Source organism: Rhynchophorus ferrugineus, unplaced genomic scaffold (assembly GCF_030347505.1).
Source record: "Rhynchophorus ferrugineus isolate W39M unplaced genomic scaffold, kcgeb_rfMv2 rfM1, whole genome shotgun sequence".
NCBI classification, from domain to species: Eukaryota; Metazoa; Arthropoda; class Insecta; order Coleoptera; family Curculionidae; genus Rhynchophorus; species Rhynchophorus ferrugineus.
This window is the reverse complement of record NW_027472580.1, coordinates 84,269,941-84,292,283: the sequence shown is the minus strand read 5'-3', so window position 1 is coordinate 84,292,283 and position 22,343 is coordinate 84,269,941. Positions and strand designations below refer to the sequence as shown.

The following is a 22,343-nucleotide window of genomic DNA, read 5'->3' as shown; positions in this document are numbered from 1 at the left end:
GTTTTTATATTTAAATAAGTGATGAAAGTTCCTTTATCATGATAAATTCTGCCAGGTAATCCTTACAGATTGTATATTATTTGATATCACGACTCAAATATCTGCTTAAAATGGTGACTAATCAAACACCTGTGCTAGTTATGAAAAATAACCAAATATCACTGAGAATTTAATCAATAGTAAACAATAAAAACCATTTGATGTACCGATTATCCCTAATCTACAACTATTATTTGGTGTTGGCTTTATGTCAACATTCTTTATTGGTTCTTAAGGCCCTTTAAAAGGACTATTCTCTCTATCATCAATATCAAATTATTATTAAACTATATAAATCGCTATATATATAGTGTCAATGAAACATACTTTTCCAAAATAATAAGTTCTTGTTTTTAATTTGGTTTAGAATGAAATTTCTTGAGCTCTCTCCATTTATCCTCTCAATCATCACTTGGGCAGTTTCAAAATAAAATTTATGAAAAATACTGTTATTTCTCTTAAAGAGGACATCGGATGTGATGTCTCAGGGAGAATTCGAAAAATATATAAAAAAATATTATCCGTAAAAAAATCCCGCTCAGAGCTGACACATCATCCCTAATATCAATTAATTAAAGTATGAATTATTTCTACATTTAGACCCACCAAATTTTACGTTGAAAATTTCAAATTTTAATTTATTATATGAATATTGTGTGAAATTACGATAATTATTTTTTATTGTGATTCTTTCTTAATATTTCCTATATTAATTTAATAAACGAATGCCTACTAGCTATGCATTTATTAATAAGTAGAAACGATAAAGCACTATCTGATTATGACTGCATATCATTCTAATATTTTAGCTTAGTCTTAAAAAATATGAATATAAGTGCATTGTCGTAAAAGACTCGGCAAATTTTGCATATACTGTTACATATGATACGTCTATTTACATCTGACAAGAAAATATATATAAGCTAATTATTATAAGGCTATATTATTTTTCAAATTGTCAAAATTATTTCTTTTATAATCTCATATTATCTCTCTTATTATCATTATAAAGTTGAAGCTAAAGTAAATTAAATCAGTTTGTTTGACGCAGTGGTTAAAGTTGCGATAGTCGCGGGTTTGAATCCTGCTGGGTATGGTCACAAATGTATGTTTGTGATTGTTTACAATCGTTATTATCCATTATCTGACAAGGAAAATCACAAAGTAACGCCAATTACCAGACTGGAAAAGACCGGATGTCTTCTGGGATAATCTCTAAGTTGGTTACTCGTCAGTCGTTTGGCTTATTGCCCAGGATTGTGGTTCGGAGCCCAAGTTAAGTAGTAGGTCCACTCCAGATAAATTATAATATGATAAGTATTGGACTCTTTAGTTTCATTAAAGGATTTACGTAAAGTTTGGATATTGGTGGTCACAAATATTGAATTTTTCAACTTGTTGGTTATGATATGTATTTTAGCAAACGGAAGAACACTTAATTACATAACAACAAACTGATAACAACTTTTACTTTATGTTAATAGCTTTATGATACAATACGACTGACGAGACCGACATTTTTAGTCTAATTTAAATTACTCCTAATTAACATTTTTGAGTTATACAGATAAGTGACAAAAGTAATGAATGAGACGAAAGATCGAGTTACTTAGTAATAATAAAAATTCCACTGGGTAATTGGTATATAATCCCACAAACCAAATTGAAACTTCAGCCCAGTGGAAAACAAGCACTGATATTTAGTTCAATAATTCGCACATTCTCCTCTTTTAATCGTTTAAAAATAGAAGAGAGTAAATAGAAATAGATAGAAATAGAGAGATATGTTCGCCAATTTCTCCGTCAATTGTGGGCCGATTTTCAAAATTATTTTTTTATTCGAAAGAGTGCGCTTCCTAGGTGGTCCCATTGGAACCAAATCAGGATCTGTTGGGGGAAGGGGGAAATCGAAGGGAACGCTCAAATATCAAAGGCACGTACAATGTTTTCACATATTTTTTATCTATAATAATCAGATATTTGTGTATAATCTTATTGCTGAGCTGATGAGACGGAAAATCGTTCAGTGCAAAAGCCATTCAGTATACTGAACTATACTTAAACTATAACACCTCGTAGAAAAATAACAATATACTTTTATGTCATAAACACAACTTCAAATTAATTTTTATTTAGTTATTACAACGATTATTACGTACATATTTTATTTTAAAACGTTTTTTTTTGTGTTAAACGTCTAAGTTTCATTATGTATTACTTTTTAGCCAGTTCCTTATTCACTATTAAGTCGGTTAATATAATTCCAATCGGTTTAGCCGATATTTTGTGTAGTTCAGCATTATTAAATTGTTAACCAATTGAGTATATAACACGTGTTAGCTTACCTCAAGAATTTTCAAGGAAATTCAAACCAAGGAAGGCGCCACTTTAAAATTTGTATGTTGTAATTTTCGCGTATATGAATTTCTTTCGAAACCTATAGTAATCCTTTATGATTTTTCCTTAAATTATGATAGTATTATTAGAAATCAAGGTAGTACATAAGTATCATATAAAAATATGTAATATGCTAAAGTTTTGTCGTGAGTATATAAATTTATGTTATTTGATATGACTCATATATCTGTTTAATCCAGTGACTGATCACACACCTGTACTCATTATGAATAAGTATCAAAATAGTTGCGATACTTACTGAGACATTAATCCACAATAAAATCGATCTGACGTAACGATTATCCCTAATTTACAGGTATAATTTGATGTTGACTTTATGTCAAAACGCCGGTTGTTCAGACGTTGATAAGCATGGCGGGCTGGGTGGAATTTTTCGGCTTGAATTGCGTGCCTAGGTTTTTCGAGACGGTAAAGAGTTACGGGGGATTTCGAGCTAGTATCTACAAAATGTACAGGATGGATGGATTCAAACCTGGATGTTGTGTGGGCGCTGACAAGTACGGCAATAAATATTATGAAAATCGAAGTTATTTCTATGGGAGAGATCGATGGGTAAGATGATGTTTTCTTAGTTCTAAAATAATAGGAAACGATATCGCATAAAAATCTAGATTTGACTTAAATATTTAAGGTTTTTTCGAAAGAAAATACAAGTTCTTATTTGTTGAAGCATTCAATATATAGTTTAATGTGGAAAGATAATTGAATATTATTTATGAAAAAATTAGGCGAATTGTAATTGCTGTTAGTCATAGGGTAGATGGAGATTTTTCATAAATCATTTTGGAGAGATGTTTCGCAACGCCCAAATATAAAAATATTCTAATGACGATACAATCGCCTTTTCGAACCATTTTTGTTGGCTTGTTTAGTCGCTATACGAAAGATCCGCAAAGGCATTTAATTGGTTCATTTCATTTATATGGTATGTCTGTCCGTTACATAAGAAGAAAAGTCTAAAATATATTAGGTTTTTTGCGTATTTATGACTAAATTATAATCAAAATTAGTTCATTATAATGCATCTTCCAACTAAAAAATACTGTGTAATCAGTATAGATAAATTGTGTATAGAAAGAAAAGAAAGAATAGAAAGAAAATGTATTACAATCGTTTTCCTACAAAGTTCCAACAATAAAGAATAGATCATGTCAAAAATACAAAATTATCTAGATTAAGCATATATGGAATCTGTCTCTTTTGGAATATATAAAACCAGAAGTTGTATGTTTTCAGAAAATTGAAAATAGAAAGTTGTTGCGCAAAGTCACTCAACATTTGAATAGTGCCCAATTGTATTGCCCTATAAAAAGATGCTTATTAAAGTACCATCAATTTTTGAGGTGTTAATTTATTTAAAGAAATCTATTTTGACTAAATATTTAAATCAATACATTGAGTAGTCCTCAATAAGTACGTTAAAAAAAGAAATTGATAAAAAATGAGGTATATGATATATTTTCTAATAAATAAGTTAATACAATTTTATCACAGAAAGATGACAAATTTATTTTCAATATAATAAAGCAAACAGATGAAACTTTACTTACATATATGCTATTAAATTGATAGCACTAAAAAATGTTAAGTGAAATAAAGTTTTTTGTGTTTATTTTATAGATATTTATTATATATTTAAATAAATTCGTTTTAGAAATAAAAATTAGTTCAATAGAATGTGACATCAGTAGTTAGTTATGGGACGCCATTAGCCAAGAAGCAACCAAATGCCTTCACAAAGAAAATCGTTTCTTTACAGGTGTCCATAATGGAAAGTTAAACCAACTAAATCACTCGAAACTCACTTGAGTTTCTTTTTCTTGCAAAACATTTCTCAGAGACCCTACTGCTATGTAGTTAGGGGATGAGAAGGATATATTCTTACGTGACTTGTTATAACCTAACCAAACTATTGCAGTCGATTGTCATAATTGAACGTTGAAATAAAACAAGCATAAAATAAGCCAAAACACTCAGTCACCGTACTTACCAAACTTCGCTTTACTTGTATGTTATTTATACAGAACTTCTAGTTTTTGATTCAAACGGAAATCGATTACAGAAGTCCAAAAGTGACAGAAAACTTTTATCGAAAGATGTGTCCAATCTATTTCTCGATATATAGCAGAGAGCGGTACACTAACGGCAATAAAATAATTTTTGATCATAAAGTATCATTCCTGGGACTAAAAAGCGAAATAAATTATCCACTTAACACAGGAATCTGAAGAATGTTTATAATCCAATTCCAATTTAATTTATATCTTACGAAAAATATGTTGCAGCTGTGATTACAGTGCAATTATAACAGTACTTTTCGGTCTATTTCTTCTTTACGAAAAAACAACTATATGTTACAGATCATTTAATGTTATACATTAATTAACGCAAATGAATTTATAGTTATAACTTTTCGTTTTTAATTATAGTAATTTCTTTATTACATCTAGTTTTTGTTTAATTTAATTTTATAATATATTGTAACACATAAATAGTCTGAAAAGTTGATTTATCCAAACTTCCATTAATTCCAATCATTTCGATTATTATGGAATGCTTTACAGGAATATACGTGACAGTACTATTGATTGATTGATTTGAATTAGTATAGGCTTATTAAATAACGATTATTCTGTTAGAATATTTCTATTCTGCAATTTACAGCTGAACAGAAATTGATATTTTTGGAAGGTTCAAATAGAACCTGTTTTTAGCCAGTAAATAATTCTTTGGTAAACTATGTTTTTTTAATTTTTTTTTAAATATATTTTAAAGTCTCCTTTTACCAGCTATGGGTTTATCCAGACTGGGTCTAAAGTTTAACGTAGGCTTCGAACCACGGTCCTCAGCATTAAGCCTACCAACTGGCGAGTGACCAAATTTAGAAATCATCCTAGAAGACATCCGGTCTTACCCAGCCTGGTTACTGGCCTGATTGGGATCATTTTCCTTGTCGGATTTTACACTCTTGTCTAGAACATTCATAAATTTGAAACAATCACAAACATAAATTTACGATCATGTCTGTCTGTCAATGGTTTCACACTGTTTATACTTGGTTTTATTGTGTTCACTTTCTATAAAAACACCCACAAGTATTTTTACGATGTTTACTATCGCTTAGTTGAGATTTATGTGCTATTTCGGGAATTAAGTGTCCTTTAAGTGGTCGCTTGTAGATATGTCCTGGATTTCCTATAAAAATTATACAATTAATTGATGCAAATTTATATCATAATCATTGTAGCGACCTTGAGGCATGTCAAATTTTACATAGTGGAATAACGGTCTACAAAATACCCAGAAATATAATCCCAGATGTTGCACACGGGCGGGGTGCCAGCAGCTCCAACTAGAACCCGATAACGAATAACTGGCAACCCCGAGACGTTTATCTGGGATGTTATTGAGGGGTATTTCCATTCATTCAGTACTCGACCATCGTTTCTTTTAGACGTGCCACCATCGACTACCCAAGCCTCGTCTCCAGGTAACACCGCTGCCATCCGTTCTATCTATTTTTTATTTTCTATAACTGTTTCTTCATGTTATTCCCTTTTTAATATTTAAATTACAATCTTCAACTCCTTTCTGTGAGTCGGAGTCCCACGTATGGACAGTACAGAAAAACTGAAGAACAGACTGGTAAAAAATATTAATATAACAAAATAATAGTGCTGGAGCTTCTGTGATGGTATCAATGAAACATATTTTTAACAGTATGAAATATTTTGTTAATTTATTAAGTGCTTGCGTGTATCTTGATCATCGACATCTTTTGATTAAAAATTATTAAATGAATAATATAACAGTTTCCCGCATAGGTCTGGAAGACAAAAGATGTTCGAATGGCAAGACTTATTGGACAAAAACTCAGTCAAAACTCCTAAACAGGTTTCAGACAGTTCAGCAGTTGATATATATATTTTTACAGGTATTCCAGCTATATATACATGCATGGAGAAGTTCCAAAAATGGTTACAAGACGAAATGACCTAAGTGATTCTATTAATGATTGAAATGAATGAAAAGATGATCAGAATATACGTAAAGACCTAATAATCAAATATCAAGATATTTCAACAACTTTTTTGGGACTTTTTACATTAAAATAACCTATGAGTAGATTCAATCGTATTTTAACCAAAGTACTAAAATTTATTAAAAAATATTAATTTTTTAAAATTTTTTTAAAACTTTTGATTTATTACATTACACAATGTTATGATTAACATCCACTTTAGATAGGAATAATCAAAATATATGCAGGATGAAAATTGCGGATGTTCATGTTAATATAGAATGTAATTCGAATTTGGGGAAAAGATAAAAACCATATGGCATCAGGTCGGGTAGATAATACAGTAGGCTTGGTGCTTTATACTGATAGATATATACCCTTTTTTGCAATTAGAATTCATTTTATTAAAGAGTTAACTAAGAACCTTCAGTTGATAATCCAGTCTTTTGTAAAATACGAGTAAAAGTCATTAATACTTTGAATTCTTATTAGTTCAATTGAGATTTTTTGCATTTGTTAGGTTACTTTTCAAGTCAATTGTTTAGAATTTTAATTAATGCAATTTGTACGCATATTTTCGTTACAGGGGATTGATTAGTTTGTGCGGAATTTTAGTTCCAGATGAATCAGTATGTCGATTTAGGCGATAATAATCGCAAGAAATGGAATTTAAAAAAAAACGACTAATTATGTGTACTGTAATTAACTTTATGAGCATCATTAACAATTTCCAATATAATTTAATAGAATTGAATAATGATGCCAAGGTAAATATGTTATAAATTGTTGTGTCTCATAATAAAAAGCCCATTAAAACTGTGAATTATGTCTAATGATAATTTCTGAAATGAAAAGTCATTAATTTATAATATCTTCATATCCAAAAATGTCGCAAATAAATGAATCTCTTGAATATCCTTTAGTATATACGAATGTTATCAACTAGCAACATCAGTTTAGGACAATCTCGAAATATAAAAGACAACCCTGGTGTAAAGGATTACTGAAACATAATTTCACTTAAAAATTATTTTCGTCTCATGTCACTCCACAAGATGGATGAATAGTTGATTGTAATTATATAATTCCAGCTAAATAATTGAACAAAAATACCGCAAAATTGATTAAATTATCCAAAGAGTTCAAACCAAAAAGGATATTGCGTAGGAGTCGAGTGAACACACGGGCGAATATATCAAGAATTTTGGTTGTTTCTGCGGCACAAACAAACCGAGGCGATTTTCTTATTACTTGGCGTCGAAGAAACCCTGATTTATCTACGAGAGAAATTTGTCAGCTGTTGACGTCAATGTCCGGAAATAAATTCCGATTTTCAGTTGATAAGGGTTAAAAGCTTGAAAGGTCAACGTGGATGAGCATAACCAGAAAATTGTGTTTGTTGTTTCACTGACGTGGAAAGGACTGAAAATAGTATATAAAATTAATGAACGTCGACGGTTTTCTGGACGAAAGGACGAAAATAAACATCTATTCATTAAGTGAATGGTACCAAGGAAATTCATAAAGAGTTATTTTTGTCCTCTATTTATTCATACAAAACTGATCTATGTCTGAAATATTTTTGTACGAGAATATGTTATTGTCTATTAAAACAATGTCAAATATATCTTAATTTTTATTAAAGAATCTGCAGACAAATCTAATCCCAACAGACAAAAATATAAAACAGGTTTATCTTAGATCAAAGTGTCAATAAAAATTGGCAGGAGACCCTGATCCAAATATTAAAAAGTTGGTTTTATTTTGTACTTCAAAACTCAATTAAAAAGGAAACTTAACTGAAAGGTATGAAAATGATAAATAAGAAAAAAACTCAAGGCAGTATTCTAAACACTATAATATTTTTTAGCGTTGGGAACTATCGACTGAAAACAGTCGAAACAGTAGATAATCAAAAAGCAAGCGACTGAAAATAGTAATCACTACACTAGTATAGTTAATTTCCTCACATTTAATTGATGTTTAAAATGACCACTGAAGGCCAAAATATATTATACTACACTAATAAAGATAATATATGAATATAGATCAAACTGTATGAACAAGCAAAGGAATACGATGACGGTTTGTTTTATCAGTGACTTTTTGAATTTCCCGCGCAGTTATTTTAAATGTATCACTTATGACTTGTGACGCTATGAACTTGTGACGCTATGAACTGCTGCCACATCAGGAAGGAAAAAAAGGTAAAGTAGACTAAATGTATTGAGATTAAAAGAGATTATGCAGAGACATGAAACACTTTGTATCGAAAAAAAACTTATCAAACTGCCCTCGTAAATTTAATAATATTATGGACACTTTCAAAATAAAATTTACTAATTAGAACTAAAACATATTGCATAATTTTATCCGATAGTGCACGAGTAGCACTCTATATAATCTAACTCAATAGAAAAGATCTTGAATCTATTTTAAATCTCTTTGTATATACGTCGACATATCTAGCAACATAAAACGAGAATAAATTGCAGTCAACCAACCGTAAAACAACGAAATAACAATCGATTTGATACATACTTTTTTATAAGAAAGTTTATCTTTGATCACAATTACTGTAAAAGCACCGTGGGTGTTATTTTATAGAAGGTGAACGCTATAAAATGGATATGTAAATTATATCATACCACGTTAAGAAAGGAAATGGGTTGGACCTTCCTGAAAGAATAACTAATCAGTCTCTCTGTGCGGCGATATGTCGGATCAAACTCCCACGGGACCCCCAAAGTCATAATTTAGACTTTTCTTTAGAACGCTGAGATTGAAACAGGGATGCTAGTTGAAAATATTTAGGAATGTGGTATATTGCAGCGTTTTATTTACGTCATATTTTGTGAATCTGGCTTGATATTCCTGTATTTTTTCTAGGACACCATTACCTCTATACTTTAATAAAAATTTAAAATAAACAGATGATATTACTCTGTATTAAATCGCATTGAGTAACTTGTTGAATAAACAGGTTTCACCTTCAGTATTGTCATTTCGTCGAAGTGTGAATAAAATTGTCCAAAAAGCAGTCCAGAAAGGTTTGGGTATAGCAAACCTGCTATTTCCTCTGATTTACCATTTAAGCAGACTTCCCATCTCCATCAAATGCTTATTTTACAAGATGTTAATTCGGTCCGTACTCCTCTACAGATCTAATGTCTACTTGAAGTTTGGCGGCTATCAATGGACTATACTTTATATAAAATGCATTGTACCGACTTCACAATAAACTCCCAATCCAATCCTCCAATATAATCCCTTAAAAAACTAATTTATAGGCCTAATAATACTGGTTTAGAAGATTTACTACGACAATCAAGAAATAAAGAGACGTCGTTTCTTAACATTGTCCCCCTTAAATTATTTTCACTAGGCCAAAGCTCAGCAATTAATGTAACTGATTTTCATGCATCAATTGTTTTACATTTACTTTCATATATAGTACTGTTTCTTTATTTTTTTTAATCAAATCTTAAACTCATATTATTAGCCGTAACAACCTCATTCCCATAACTTAACTCTGTCACATTTGTAGTTATTCCATAGCCTCAGAAAACCTCTTCTCTCTTTTCGAGGAGTGAGAAAGACATTGGCCTAAATACAAAAAAACAAAAAAGATAATTTTAAATAGGGCGAAATAAGTTTGAAACAATAATTAACCCATTTGCGTTTAATTTCAAAAGTTTTATAATATGGTAACTTAATTGAGATCCGGTTTTATAATCAATAATTTGGAAAAGCATTACTTTCAGCTAGGAAGCTATAAATAAACATCTAAGATAGGAAATCAGAGGCAGGCTACATAATTGGATACAAAATAGTATCAAAAGATGATTAATGACGTGTGAAATTTTGCTTCAAAGGAAAAAGGAAGTTATTTTTACATCGAAATGTAAACGGCGATGAAAAATGAAAAAATAAAAGGTGAACCAATACCAGAGCGAGGTCGAAAGAAAACATTACAAAAATTATACTGTGTGTTTGGCGAGATCAGAAGATCGCATTATTTTACGGGCCGCTAAAACCTAACAAATATTAACAGAATTAAATTGGGTCCAAGAAAAAAAGCAGATCAATAGATTTTTAAGCATCATCTACCAATTCCCCAGGCGTCGTTCCTCTTGACTGTTATTTGTTTCGGTAAATAGCACTATTAACACGGCATCCTAAGAGTTTATGTTACATTTTTAATACATCCTGTTAGAAGACTTCGAGAAATCCTGCTGTAGCAGAGCCAACAGTGTCCAGGATTACTATACTATAGAGTAAATAAAATTAATACCAACTTCAAGACATTTCTTAAGAAAAAGCGTATCCATCTATATCCATATAATGATAGATAACGGCAGAATGACACTGTTCAAAATATTTTGTTTTAGCACGAAAAGTATTAGCACCATAAGCAACTGTTTAATTTTTCTTTGATATCTTCCCTTACGTTAGTATCAAAATATATGCACCTCACTACACAACACTACACAAGATCAGATGTTTTGATTCTTTTGAGTCTGTGTCCTATTCAGGTGGTATCCAAAAGCTGCAATACTTCAATATTCTCATGAAAATCGAAGCTTTCCTCATACCCCCTTGCAGTTCTCTTGATTTCTTGACTGACTATGTGTATCTGAAGGTCTCGATGTTGGTAATTAGTCCTATAGTATTAGGGTGCGCCCACAATATCTCTCAGGACTTTTTGGAAAAATTTGTATTTTATTTATGTTACTCTTTGCAGAAAATCCCCATAATTGAACTCCGTATGTTCATATAGGTTTCAATTTATTATGTACTGATAATTGTGATTTTCTTCGAATTAGCCAGTATATTTTCCTATATTTCAATTCCAGTTCTTTTCTTTTCTTCTTTATATGTTCCTTCCAGCGAAGTTTTGCATCAAGATTCATTCCGAGATATTTAGCGTTGTTGCTATATGGAATGAATGTATTATTTAATATTATTGGTGCTTGTATGGACGTTTATGTCACTTGCCTGTTGCAATTTTCATGAGGCTTCTTCACTATGGTCTCTGACAGCTATAATCGCAGTATCATCAGCAAATGTAGCCATCATAATATTCTCCATTTGTGGTATATCACAAGTATAGAGTAGATAAAGCGTTGGTTCCAGTACACTTTCTTGTGGGACACCTGCTTTAACTTGTTTTATTGAAGTGTAAGTTTCTTCTTGTCTGATTCTAAACATTCTAGTTGTAATGTACGATTTTTATAGTTCGGTGTGTTGTTTGGGTAGCATTTTCTGTAGTTTATGAACAAGGTCTTCATGCCAAACCTTATCGAAGGCTTGTGCTACATCTAAGAATATAGCTGAGCATACTTTTTTACTTTCGTAGGCTTTTTCAATAACATCTCTTATTCTGTGTACCTGGTCAATTGTTGAATGCTTGTTAATAAACCCATACTGGTATTTTAGTATTAGGTTTTCTCTCTATGATCAATTTTATTCTTTTCAACAGGAATTTTTCAAAAACCTTAGATATTATTGGCAGCAGTGATATAGATCTATAGGTTTTTATTTCGTTTGGTGACTATCCAAGTTTTGGGATCATTATAATTTCCGCCATCTTCCAAATGCCTGGGACATGTTTTAATCTATTTGATCAAGTTGGTGAGTTTTATAATTCCCTTTCTCCGGAGTTATTGCATTTTTTTTTAAATATTTTATTTTTTTCCATTTATAATGGTCAATGATTCGTGTTGAAATAGAGTATAATTTTAATAACCTGTTTTGCTACAGTTGTACTACCGCATTGCTTCACACTATCACAATCGATAAAATAAGTGGAATTATCATAATTTTATGTCTTTTTTTGTTTTTTTTAGCTGGACGCCAAGGAAGCATTTGTTAACATAAAGTGTATTTCTAAAACATACTTGAACTGTCGGCACTTAGTGTTCGGGCCAACGAGTGATGTTTTCTCAGTCACAGACAAAACTTCGCGATACATTAGCGAATTACCTAACGATCTACACGTTTATGTAAAAAAAACTATTTATAGTGTTATTTATTTTTACTGGAGATATTTCTAATATTCAAGTACTCACCGATCTGTAAGAACTGAATGCTGTGTCATATCACTTACCTGAAACAAAAATAGAAAATAGTATATTGTAAAAAATAAATAACTACAATATTTTATCAGAACTGTAGAAAAAGCAGTTAGTAAATGGTATTTTTATATGTTTTATAGTAGGTTTTAAATAGTATAATTAACTCATTAATAGTTCTTTTTTAAATTATATTTTAAAGTCTCTTTTTTTGAAAGTAGGGTTAATCTAGATTGAATCTACTGATTAAAGTAGACTTCGAACTGTGGTTCTCCGAATTAAGCCTACAAACTGACCAGTGACCTTGAAGACCATCCCAAAAGAAATCTGGTCTTACCCAACATGTTTACTGGTGTGATTGAGTGGTTAGGCCAAATATTGTAAATTATAAAAATATTGAATCTATTGATTTTCATAACCAATATAAGTATTATTCATATCACTGAAATATGTCTACACTTGTTCATTGGTGGGTTTTGTTATTTATATGGTATATTTTAATAAGTTACATGGGTTTCGAAGATTAAAAATATATATTTTGATAATAATAGAATCATGTCCAAATCATTATTAAACATATAATATAAAACAACAAAATTGAAATTTCTTTAAAAATTCTGAAGAATGAGTTTTGTGCATTAGTTTTCGGATAATTGTATTTGCCGAATTCAAAAATATAGTATTGAGAGAAAAGCAAGCAAACCACTAAGTCTAGGCTCTCTATCTCATGTTATTACTTCTATTTACCTGAAATATTTCGAAAATATTCTTGGCACGTCCTACCGTTGGATAAATAAAAATGTATTTTTCGATATTCCATATCTTTTCGGTATTCTTTTATTTCAACAGCTTATTTTCTTGTTTAACCAATTTTATACAAACATATTTTTATTTTCCTTAATGTACCATTTTATTATTATGTAATTATTATTATAACATTGTTAACTAAATATGAAACAATTTTTTTTTTCATTACTTTGAACTCTTAAAGCTTTATGTAAATTAAAAAGTTATAATAATAGAACAAATAAGTAAAAATTCAATAATCTATATTAAATCAGACGAAATAAACCCATAAATAATTTTAATTTAACTGACCTTTCTGATTAAAAGTAAGATAATCATTAGAAAAAGCTTATTTATAATGATAAATTTGCATTCAATACATACATTCGCGTTAAATCTCGTTATTTTATCCGTTTCACTTATTTTACACAATGTATATAACTTATCATTTTTTTGTATGAAACTATCTTATATTAATGGTAACTCTATATTTACACCCCAAATTGGCTTTATGATTAACTGATAAGATAATCAATTTGATTCTCGGTCAATTTGACAGTATCCTCCGAATAACCACTACAGTTGCTTGACTTTGAGTCTAATCTGCTCTACTTTTTGTCTGACATGATGTTTCCCATTTCCAACCTACCATCGAGATGTACGTAGAGGTGTTTAGTTAATTCTGCTTGAGGAAGGGGTCATCCGTCCAGTGGTATAATTATTATAATAAAACAAAATTAACATTGACAAATTTGGATCGGCATCTTAGGCAGATATAGCTTTATATATATATATATATATATATATATATATATATATATATATATATATATATATATATATATTTATCACTAGGAAAATAACAAGTGAAATCCCATGAGAGAGGAAAAAGTTGTAAAAAATTGAAAATATTTTGGTTAATATAGACTGACCACTTGTTCCATAATAGTCCTTTTAAATTGAAACAATGATTAGATTACCTAATATTATGTTGGAGCTTTTTCAAAACTTAGTATAATGATATTTTATTAAATTAGAAGAAATAATTACCTAAAATTAATTACATTTCTATTCAGAACTATTTTTATTACAGTATATATAACATTATTCTGGGCGTTTATTAATTATGTTTTCTTTTATGTCAATGTTTGGAACTATTTTAGCTCCTGTATATACACATGGCGAGATATAAATCGAAAGGAAACGGTAATGAAGCCGGGGCTATATATTACTGATGTTTGACCTTCTGTGTGAAGAGCGACGATGATATATATATGTTAGATTTTCGAGTGACACGAAAATCATTTGTGACACGTAAGCGTCGGGCTGCCAGTCACAACATACCTGGCATTCGTTTCTATCTATTTTTATCACTATACATGTTTTTATTCAGGTTTTGAAAAGGTAAAAAAATCTGAACAGATAAAATTTTATGTATGGCGCTGACGAAATGGTCTTCGTGTCATTTCTATATTAATAATTAACTTTCGAAAGGTTAGTTAATACATCATCTGAAAAGTTATGTCATATCACGTAAATTTATTTATAACTATTTGCCTTTTGGATTGCCCCGGACTTATCTTTTATAAAGCAAGTTTATTTTTAATATGATAAAAATAATTCACTTAGTATAATAGTCCACCATAATATATGTTCAGACAGCTTTTGATGTTTGTAAACAAATAATAATGACCATTAAATGACAGATCTGGTGAGTATTGCGTAATGACAATCATCTAACTCCTTTATTCCTTATCATTTCATCTATTTATTTCCATTTCAATATAGCTGATAAATAATATTCAATGGATATATTAAAATATAGACTCGCAGGGGTTCTTCGTTACTTTTTTATTAAAAAAAGTTCAACACATCATTCTTCAACCGCTCTATTCGTCTTATTTGGCTTTCTTTGTTGGACTTCTGGACTTTTCACTAAACTCAACAAAGCACTTCAGTTTCAAAGACTGAAAGAAATTTTATGGACTTGAAAATATAAATAACATTTTTTAGTTTATTTCAAAGTCTTCCAAAGTATTCTACTTAACATGCTATTGTAAAAGCTTTCTCATATCTAAATTTGGGTGTAAAATTTGATCAACTCACCCTTTTGAGCGCAGTCAACATGATATGGAATAATTAGCATCACCGAAATACAATATTTAAATGATGGACCGAAGATGGGTTATCTACTGAAATGAAAGTATACTGTTAGTATTTATATAAATTAAAAACACCTATGACTTCGCTTTTCTATTTTAATTGTAAAGACCCCAATTAATCACCAATTAATGAATTAATTAATTATTATATAGCACTAATAATACATTTATTATTATATAAACAAACAAATATGAACTATTAGGGGACATAGAATTAATAAGTCAGACCATATTTTTGAAACCAAAATCCAAGCTAACTTCTCAGGAAAACTCAACACAATGAGGAATCAAAGGAAAGCTTCAAAGTAGACATTCAAGTCCCTAAAATATAAAAAAATAACCTTGAGTGCTTGAAATGCACGTAAGATGATTAAAAAAACCTAACACGTTGGAAAGAGTATACACCCTATTTGTTTTTGTAGTTAGGAAATATTTTGAGATTAATTTAGTTTGCATTGTTTGAAGTATATTTTAGATCATTGTACTTAAAGGTGAATGGTGCTAATAATTTAAGTTTATATTTTAATTATATTTGTTATAAAGGTTAAATCGCTATATAATAGAACAATGAGTACGTAAGCAACTCACTTAATATTCATTACTTTTTGTTATTAACGAATATATAATGATGGTGATAATCATATTGTATTTATATTTTCACTTCACAGCCAGTCTTTTATTTTTCCTAAAAACCTTTATATATACGACATACGACTTTCCCCTTCATTTTGTTGACTATGTTTTTCAACATTCCTTTATCCCAGTGGAGATTTGTTGTTTCGTTTCGGATTTTATTATTCGATTTTCCCAGAATTAATCTCTAGCCCTTAACAAATTTTAATTTTGCATTTATTTGGCATTTTCTTTGTTATTGCAGGATCTAGTTTAGTTTATGAGGTATAGAACCTATTATATGTTATTATGTCTATCTGGATGTATTTTTCTTATTACCATTTATGTCACGTTACTTGTTTTAGAACTGTATCGGCTGTTGATTTGCTTTCTTTCTCTTGGGACTCTTTCAATTTCTCAACGCAAAACATATATGATGGATATAAAATCAAAACACAATGTACGAATTGTGAAGTAATTCGAGTATCATAACGAATATATTCGGTTCTTATCATGTGACATTGACCAGAATATGTGATAATTGGAAACGACAAAATGTAGTAAATACAGCTAGTTGGTTAGGACTTTCCATTTAAATGTTTTAAATTATATTTTAAAGATTTTTAAAAAGCGAGACATTGTATTATTAAGAAATAGTGTAACTCACGCTCATTTTTTTTTCACGAACAAGGCAGGTTTACTATTTGTCTTCAATAGCTTCTCATGAAACTGTGAAACTGAATATTCAGGTATTCTGCATAGTATCATTGGCCCATTATTAATAATTTCATCATTTCATGAAAATCCAATATCAGCCACAAAGAACCCCACATTTCATGTCAAGAAAATTCATTTGTGGCGTAATTTCTGTCTCATCAATCAAGGCGAAAAACTACTCCCGTGACGTTCACCTTGTATACAAAGACTTGTCACGTCACTAATCGGATTGTAAATTGATAAAGTTCTTACTATAACTAGCACATAGCTGTCAAATGTTGCCATGAAGTTTAAGGAACAGAATATCCTATAGAACTTCAACATAAATGAAGTAATTGACGATTTTTTGGGGCTTAAGAAACTATTCAGACACACTACGAAACTAATTCGTGAAGAATTGCAGCTGTTTAAAAGAAAATTGTGGCTCAACGCCTTATTAATAAATAAGTATTGTGTATATGTCAGGTATTCATATTGTAGCGACCGATCATTCAGTAACAGACGACAGTAAAAAAACCTACACATCCATGCCTATACAAGTTTCAATTGGCTAAAACATGCGCATTTGTTTAGATTAATTTTGTATTTACATTTTGTTGAGGTAATATCATTATTTCATAGACAAAATTAGCGGCATATAATGCGAAAATAAGTATATAAGGTAGGAATTATTAGTAAAATATTATCATTTTATAACACTAATTTTGTAGAGTGTTATAGAACAAAAGGTATATTTTTATTATTATCATAAATATTATTCTGAAAATCTCTTATATATGATATTAAAATAACTAATGTGTAACAGCGTGAAGAAGCAATTTTTCGGATAATATTATTTTAAATAGTTTTTATTAATATCGGATAATTAATAATCATGTTATTTGTAGATCGAATATGCTCCATATTACGCGTTGGAATATGACGGAAGCCAAATTCCCGCAGAGTGGTACGGATGGTTACATCACAAAACCGATGAACTGCCCATGTGTGACCCGATGTTTTTGTTAATATTGGTGTACATTGACTTAAATATTTATACACTAGTTATCAGTAGATATCGGCGAACAGTCGGGTCAGTTTGTTTCATTGCAAATGCGAGTATCGCTGTTTAAACGTTGTATCTGAATTGGTAAATTAAATATGACGAAAACAGGACTTTGGATTTAAAAAATAAATAATTCTAATGTTTTGATTTTATTACTGCTATACAACCGTGATGAAACAACATAAAAGCTAGAAGTCATGACTAAATTCTAAATGTAATTCGAAATAAAAAAAAAATTAAAAACCAAAAAAAAAATCTTATCACAAATATTATATTGGTTTTAAAATTGATCTAATTAATGATTACTACTTTCTTAATCTACAGTAATCTTATAATAATCTTAATCCAATGCTGCCGATGTCATTGGAAATACTGCATAAGTATCTTTTTTTTAATCAAATTTGATTAGAGACCTATCAGGAAAAATGCTTTATGATGATGATACATGACAATAATGTTAATATGATTATAATTATGACATCAATGTAAAAATTGGGTGTACAAATTCACGGTTAACAATTTTAAGCTATAAAATTAACGGTCCTGAACGGTAATCTTGAACCTTGATGTAGGAAATTGGAGAAATCTGAAAACATTATAATAGTAAAATTGCAAAAAAGATAGTGTACAAGAACAATGAATTGAGTTGAACACTCCATGCTGAAGCGTGGAAAAACTCATGGATGGAGACTGGATCTTACTAAAATAGATGAGAAAACTAAAATCTTTAGATGAATGGTAGAAATATTACCTTTACTAAGACTAAATTTTATTATTTTTTGCCTTACAAGAATGTATGTATAACTATTGTAGAGAATTGTCGAACATAAATGGGAATCTGATCCTTAGGAGTAGTTCTGCAAGTATTACATGAAATATTTGATTTTATTAAATGGCATTTGACTTAAAATCATAAAAACGAGTACACTGCTTGAAATTGAAACGAAAATAGACAAGGCAATATCACACAAAAGCTAAAGTTTAAAAAATAATGAAAAATAGTAGCTTTTATATGGCTGATATTGTTTGCTTTAATTTCTCTTTAAATGTATCTACAAGTGGTTTAATAGTAAATACTTGTATGGATCGATGCAATGACTTTGTGTATGAATATTTTTTCATTCTTATATCAACAATAAATAATAAACACATAATGTAATCATCATCATTATTTTATATACGTCAATATAAGTGTCAGTGAAATCATTGCTTGTTGAAGTACCTTTTCTCGATTTTAACACGTAATTTATTTACGCCTATTTGAGATTAGTATGGCAATTATAAGTTAAAGAGTGATTATGATCAAATTATTGAATTCAAGATACAAATCAAATACAACCTGGACAAATTGAAATAGTAATAAGTGCAATATTGAAAAAGATTTAATCATTTTTGAAACTCTCTGCGGTTAATGACAATTAAAACTTGTGTAATTTAACTGCAAGTCTGTAACAACCAGAAAAATAAGTCATATTTGTAAATTTATTAGCATTTGTATATTTATTGTTGATATTTCCTGATAACGATTGATAAAGAGAGTTTTTTTTCAGAACATTTCATTCAGTTCATTTTCTAACAGAAACTAAAAGTGATATATTATTTACTGGACACCTTGTGGTTAGTTTATAATTTGCAGGAGTCGCTTTCCTAAATCTCCTAGGTGTTAATACTGTCTTCGAAGAAGCACCTTCTCCATATTCTATCTAATTTACACAATTTAAACTTACTTTAATCTAACCACAACACTTGTTTCAACAGATCATAATTCCAATGCACGTGTTCTATTGCAACCACAATTTCAACCACTAGTTCGTTTTGGAAATAAAAGGACATAATTCATGATGACATAATCCAAAGTTGATGTGTTCAGATTGAATACTTCCTTACTAGTACATACGTATAGTTGTTTTCTTAGATTTTCCAAGTTATAATAATGTGACTAAAGATGATTAAGTTTCAAATTCGCAGTGGATAGAAATATTATTCCATACCATCAATTTGGCTTCCGTAATAAACACGGAACAACAGAACAAATACTACCAAAACTACCACAAATATACTATCAATATATTCTCAATATATTCGGGTGTTCCGCAGGGCAGTGTTCTTGGCCCATTGTTACATCATTTGTATCCAGCTGCCCTACCAACCTCAAGAAACACTACTGTTACAACATATTCTGACGATACAGCGGTTTTATCATCATATAAAAATCACAAGAAACCTCCAACTTCATCTTAACAAAGTCGAATTGTGGTTGAAAATATGACGTATCAAAGCAAATGAGTCAAAATCCTTTGTAGAAGAACATGTCCCTCAGTATAATTGAATAATCATGAACTTTAGCAAGCAGACAACATTAAATATCAATATATATATATATATATATATATATATATATATATATATATATATATATATATATCCATTTTGATCGACGTTTAACATGGAAAAAACATATAGTGACAAATGTGACCAAATGTATTGGCTGATAGGGTGTAAATCTAAATTATCATTAGATAACAAGGTTTTGCTGTATAAGTCAATACTTAGGCCCATTTGGACCTATAGTTTTGAACTGTGGGGTACTACTAACAAATCTAACATAGATATCCTCCAGAGGTTCCTTATTCTGTGTTGCGAGTTATCCTCGATGCCCCATATTACGTGTCCAACAAACTGATTCAGTGCGATATCCCCTTAGAACATAACAAGTATGATTCGAACTGTTAGTGCGAAATATTGTGAAAGACTATTAGTGCATCCCAATGTACTAACCAAACAGATAAATGTGTGCGATGACAGTGAAGTGCGTAGGCTCAAACGCAAACTACCATACGAACTGATTAATAGACATATAGAGTGAGACTTAATAATCGCTAGAATAAGTTGTCTGTATTATTTGCTTTACATTAATTTAATTTTCTAAATTTTCTTTAGCATTTTCTAAAAAAAAATTAAAGGGTGAATATACAATAAAAACTATTTCAATTAATAAAAATATAAAATAATCAAAAAAAAATCTTTATTTTAATTGTAAGGTTGCATATATGTTAAACAGTGTACATATTACGTGTTTTTTTAAATAATAAAACCCAAAATATATGGTACCAATATAACTTTACACTGTTGAAAATAAATAATTCAAATAACGTTTTCAAAAATATTTTTTAAAAATTTCGTATGTATTAACTAAAAAAATATAATATAACCGACCAAATGTCTGTAATGAAGCATACAAATGATCGAAAATGACGAATACCCAACATCAGAGGCAACGATCTCTCTTTTAAATATTATATTAAATATATATAACCGGTTTATTATTCCGATTTATCACCGAGTGATATATTTTTATTTATAGAAACATTTCCATTAAACAGTTCCCCGTTAAAACTGTCCGCCTATCTAACAGAACCAATAGAAAAAAAAAGAAAACACTCTCGAAGACAATCGTCGGCCTTGACTTGAGAATCAAGCAGGCTAGAACAAAACAAAACAAATCGCTATTATAACATACCTGCCGTTATTGCTTCGCATGCAGTGGTAGCGCACGCCGTGAATCACTTTACACGAATTCCGACTATGCAATTAAGTCGTTTTAACTAAAAGTTATGGCGCGTCCGCCAATTTTAATTCGATTATTATGGAAGCTTGTAAACGCGCTCGGGTCGTACGATATTGAAAGCTATCGCACAGTCGACGCTTGCTTTTATGAGGCGTCTTATCTGAATCCGCGTTCTTTTGTCTTAATACCAACACAGACGCTTGATAGATTAATACTTTATTATCGTCTCGATATGTACCAGGACTTGAAATAATTGTAAATGATTTAATAATAATGGTTTATTGAATTGTTTTTTTTTTCGGTTATGTTTTTTATATACAGTTGTCAATTGAAAAGTCCCCGGCCTACCATAGTAAAACACATTTTTTTGGCAAAATTAGTTTTTTTTATTCAACATAATTCCCTTCAAGGGTGATACACTGATTATAGCGACCCTCCAACTTTTCGATACCATTTTTGTAGTACGAATTGTCCTTTGCTTCAAAATAGGCCTCGGTTTCGGCAATCACCTCTTCATTCGATGAACATTTCTTCCCAGCGAACATTCTTTTGAGATTTGAGAAAAGGAAATAGTCGCTGGGGGGCAGATCTGAAGAATATGATGGATGAGGAAGAAATTTGAAGCCCAATTCATGGATTTTTAACTCGGTGCATTGTCTTTGAAGCAGCACTTTCTTTTTCTTCAAATGCGGCCGTTTTTTGACGATTTCGCCCTTCAAACGGTCCAATAACGCTATGTAATAGTCGCTGTTGATGGTCCTTCTTTTTTCAAGGTAATCAATGAAAATTATTCCATGTGCATCCCAAAATACAGACGCCATAACCTTGCCAGCCGACTGTTGCGTTTTCCCACGCTTTGGAGCGGGTTCATCGTGTGCAGTCCACTCGGATGACTGTCGAT

The 22,343-nt window shown here is 30.3% G+C and overlaps 1 protein-coding gene, 1 long non-coding RNA gene and 1 pseudogene across 6 annotated transcripts in view; 1 reads left to right on the top strand and 2 right to left on the bottom strand.

Annotated features, from left to right (window-relative positions):
- LOC143191164 (uncharacterized) overlaps positions 1-22,343 on the bottom strand; it is a 131,258-nt gene that overhangs the window by 53,397 nt on the left and 55,518 nt on the right. Inside the window, exon 1 of one of the 4 annotated variants that reach the window (XM_076395988.1) lies at positions 21,395-21,558. The exons of the other annotated variants lie outside the window; for them this stretch is intronic. Within the exon in view, the coding sequence (XP_076252103.1) occupies positions 21,395-21,414 (20 nt within the window). The 5' untranslated portion in view covers positions 21,415-21,558. Of the gene's footprint in view, positions 1-21,394; positions 21,559-22,343 lie in introns of those variants that run through there. 4 annotated transcript variants of the gene reach the window in all.
- Positions 2,797-21,345, top strand: LOC143201547 (putative NADH dehydrogenase [ubiquinone] 1 alpha subcomplex subunit 12 pseudogene; annotated as a pseudogene). The gene is made up of 3 exons (XR_013006968.1): positions 2,797-3,009; positions 17,717-17,879; positions 21,239-21,345. The product of XR_013006968.1 is annotated as a putative NADH dehydrogenase [ubiquinone] 1 alpha subcomplex subunit 12 pseudogene (transcript).
- Positions 5,400-6,014, bottom strand: LOC143191194 (uncharacterized). The gene is made up of 2 exons (XR_013004435.1): positions 5,709-6,014; positions 5,400-5,652 (listed from the first exon to the last, which is right to left on the bottom strand). It is a non-coding gene; the product is annotated as an uncharacterized LOC143191194 (long non-coding RNA).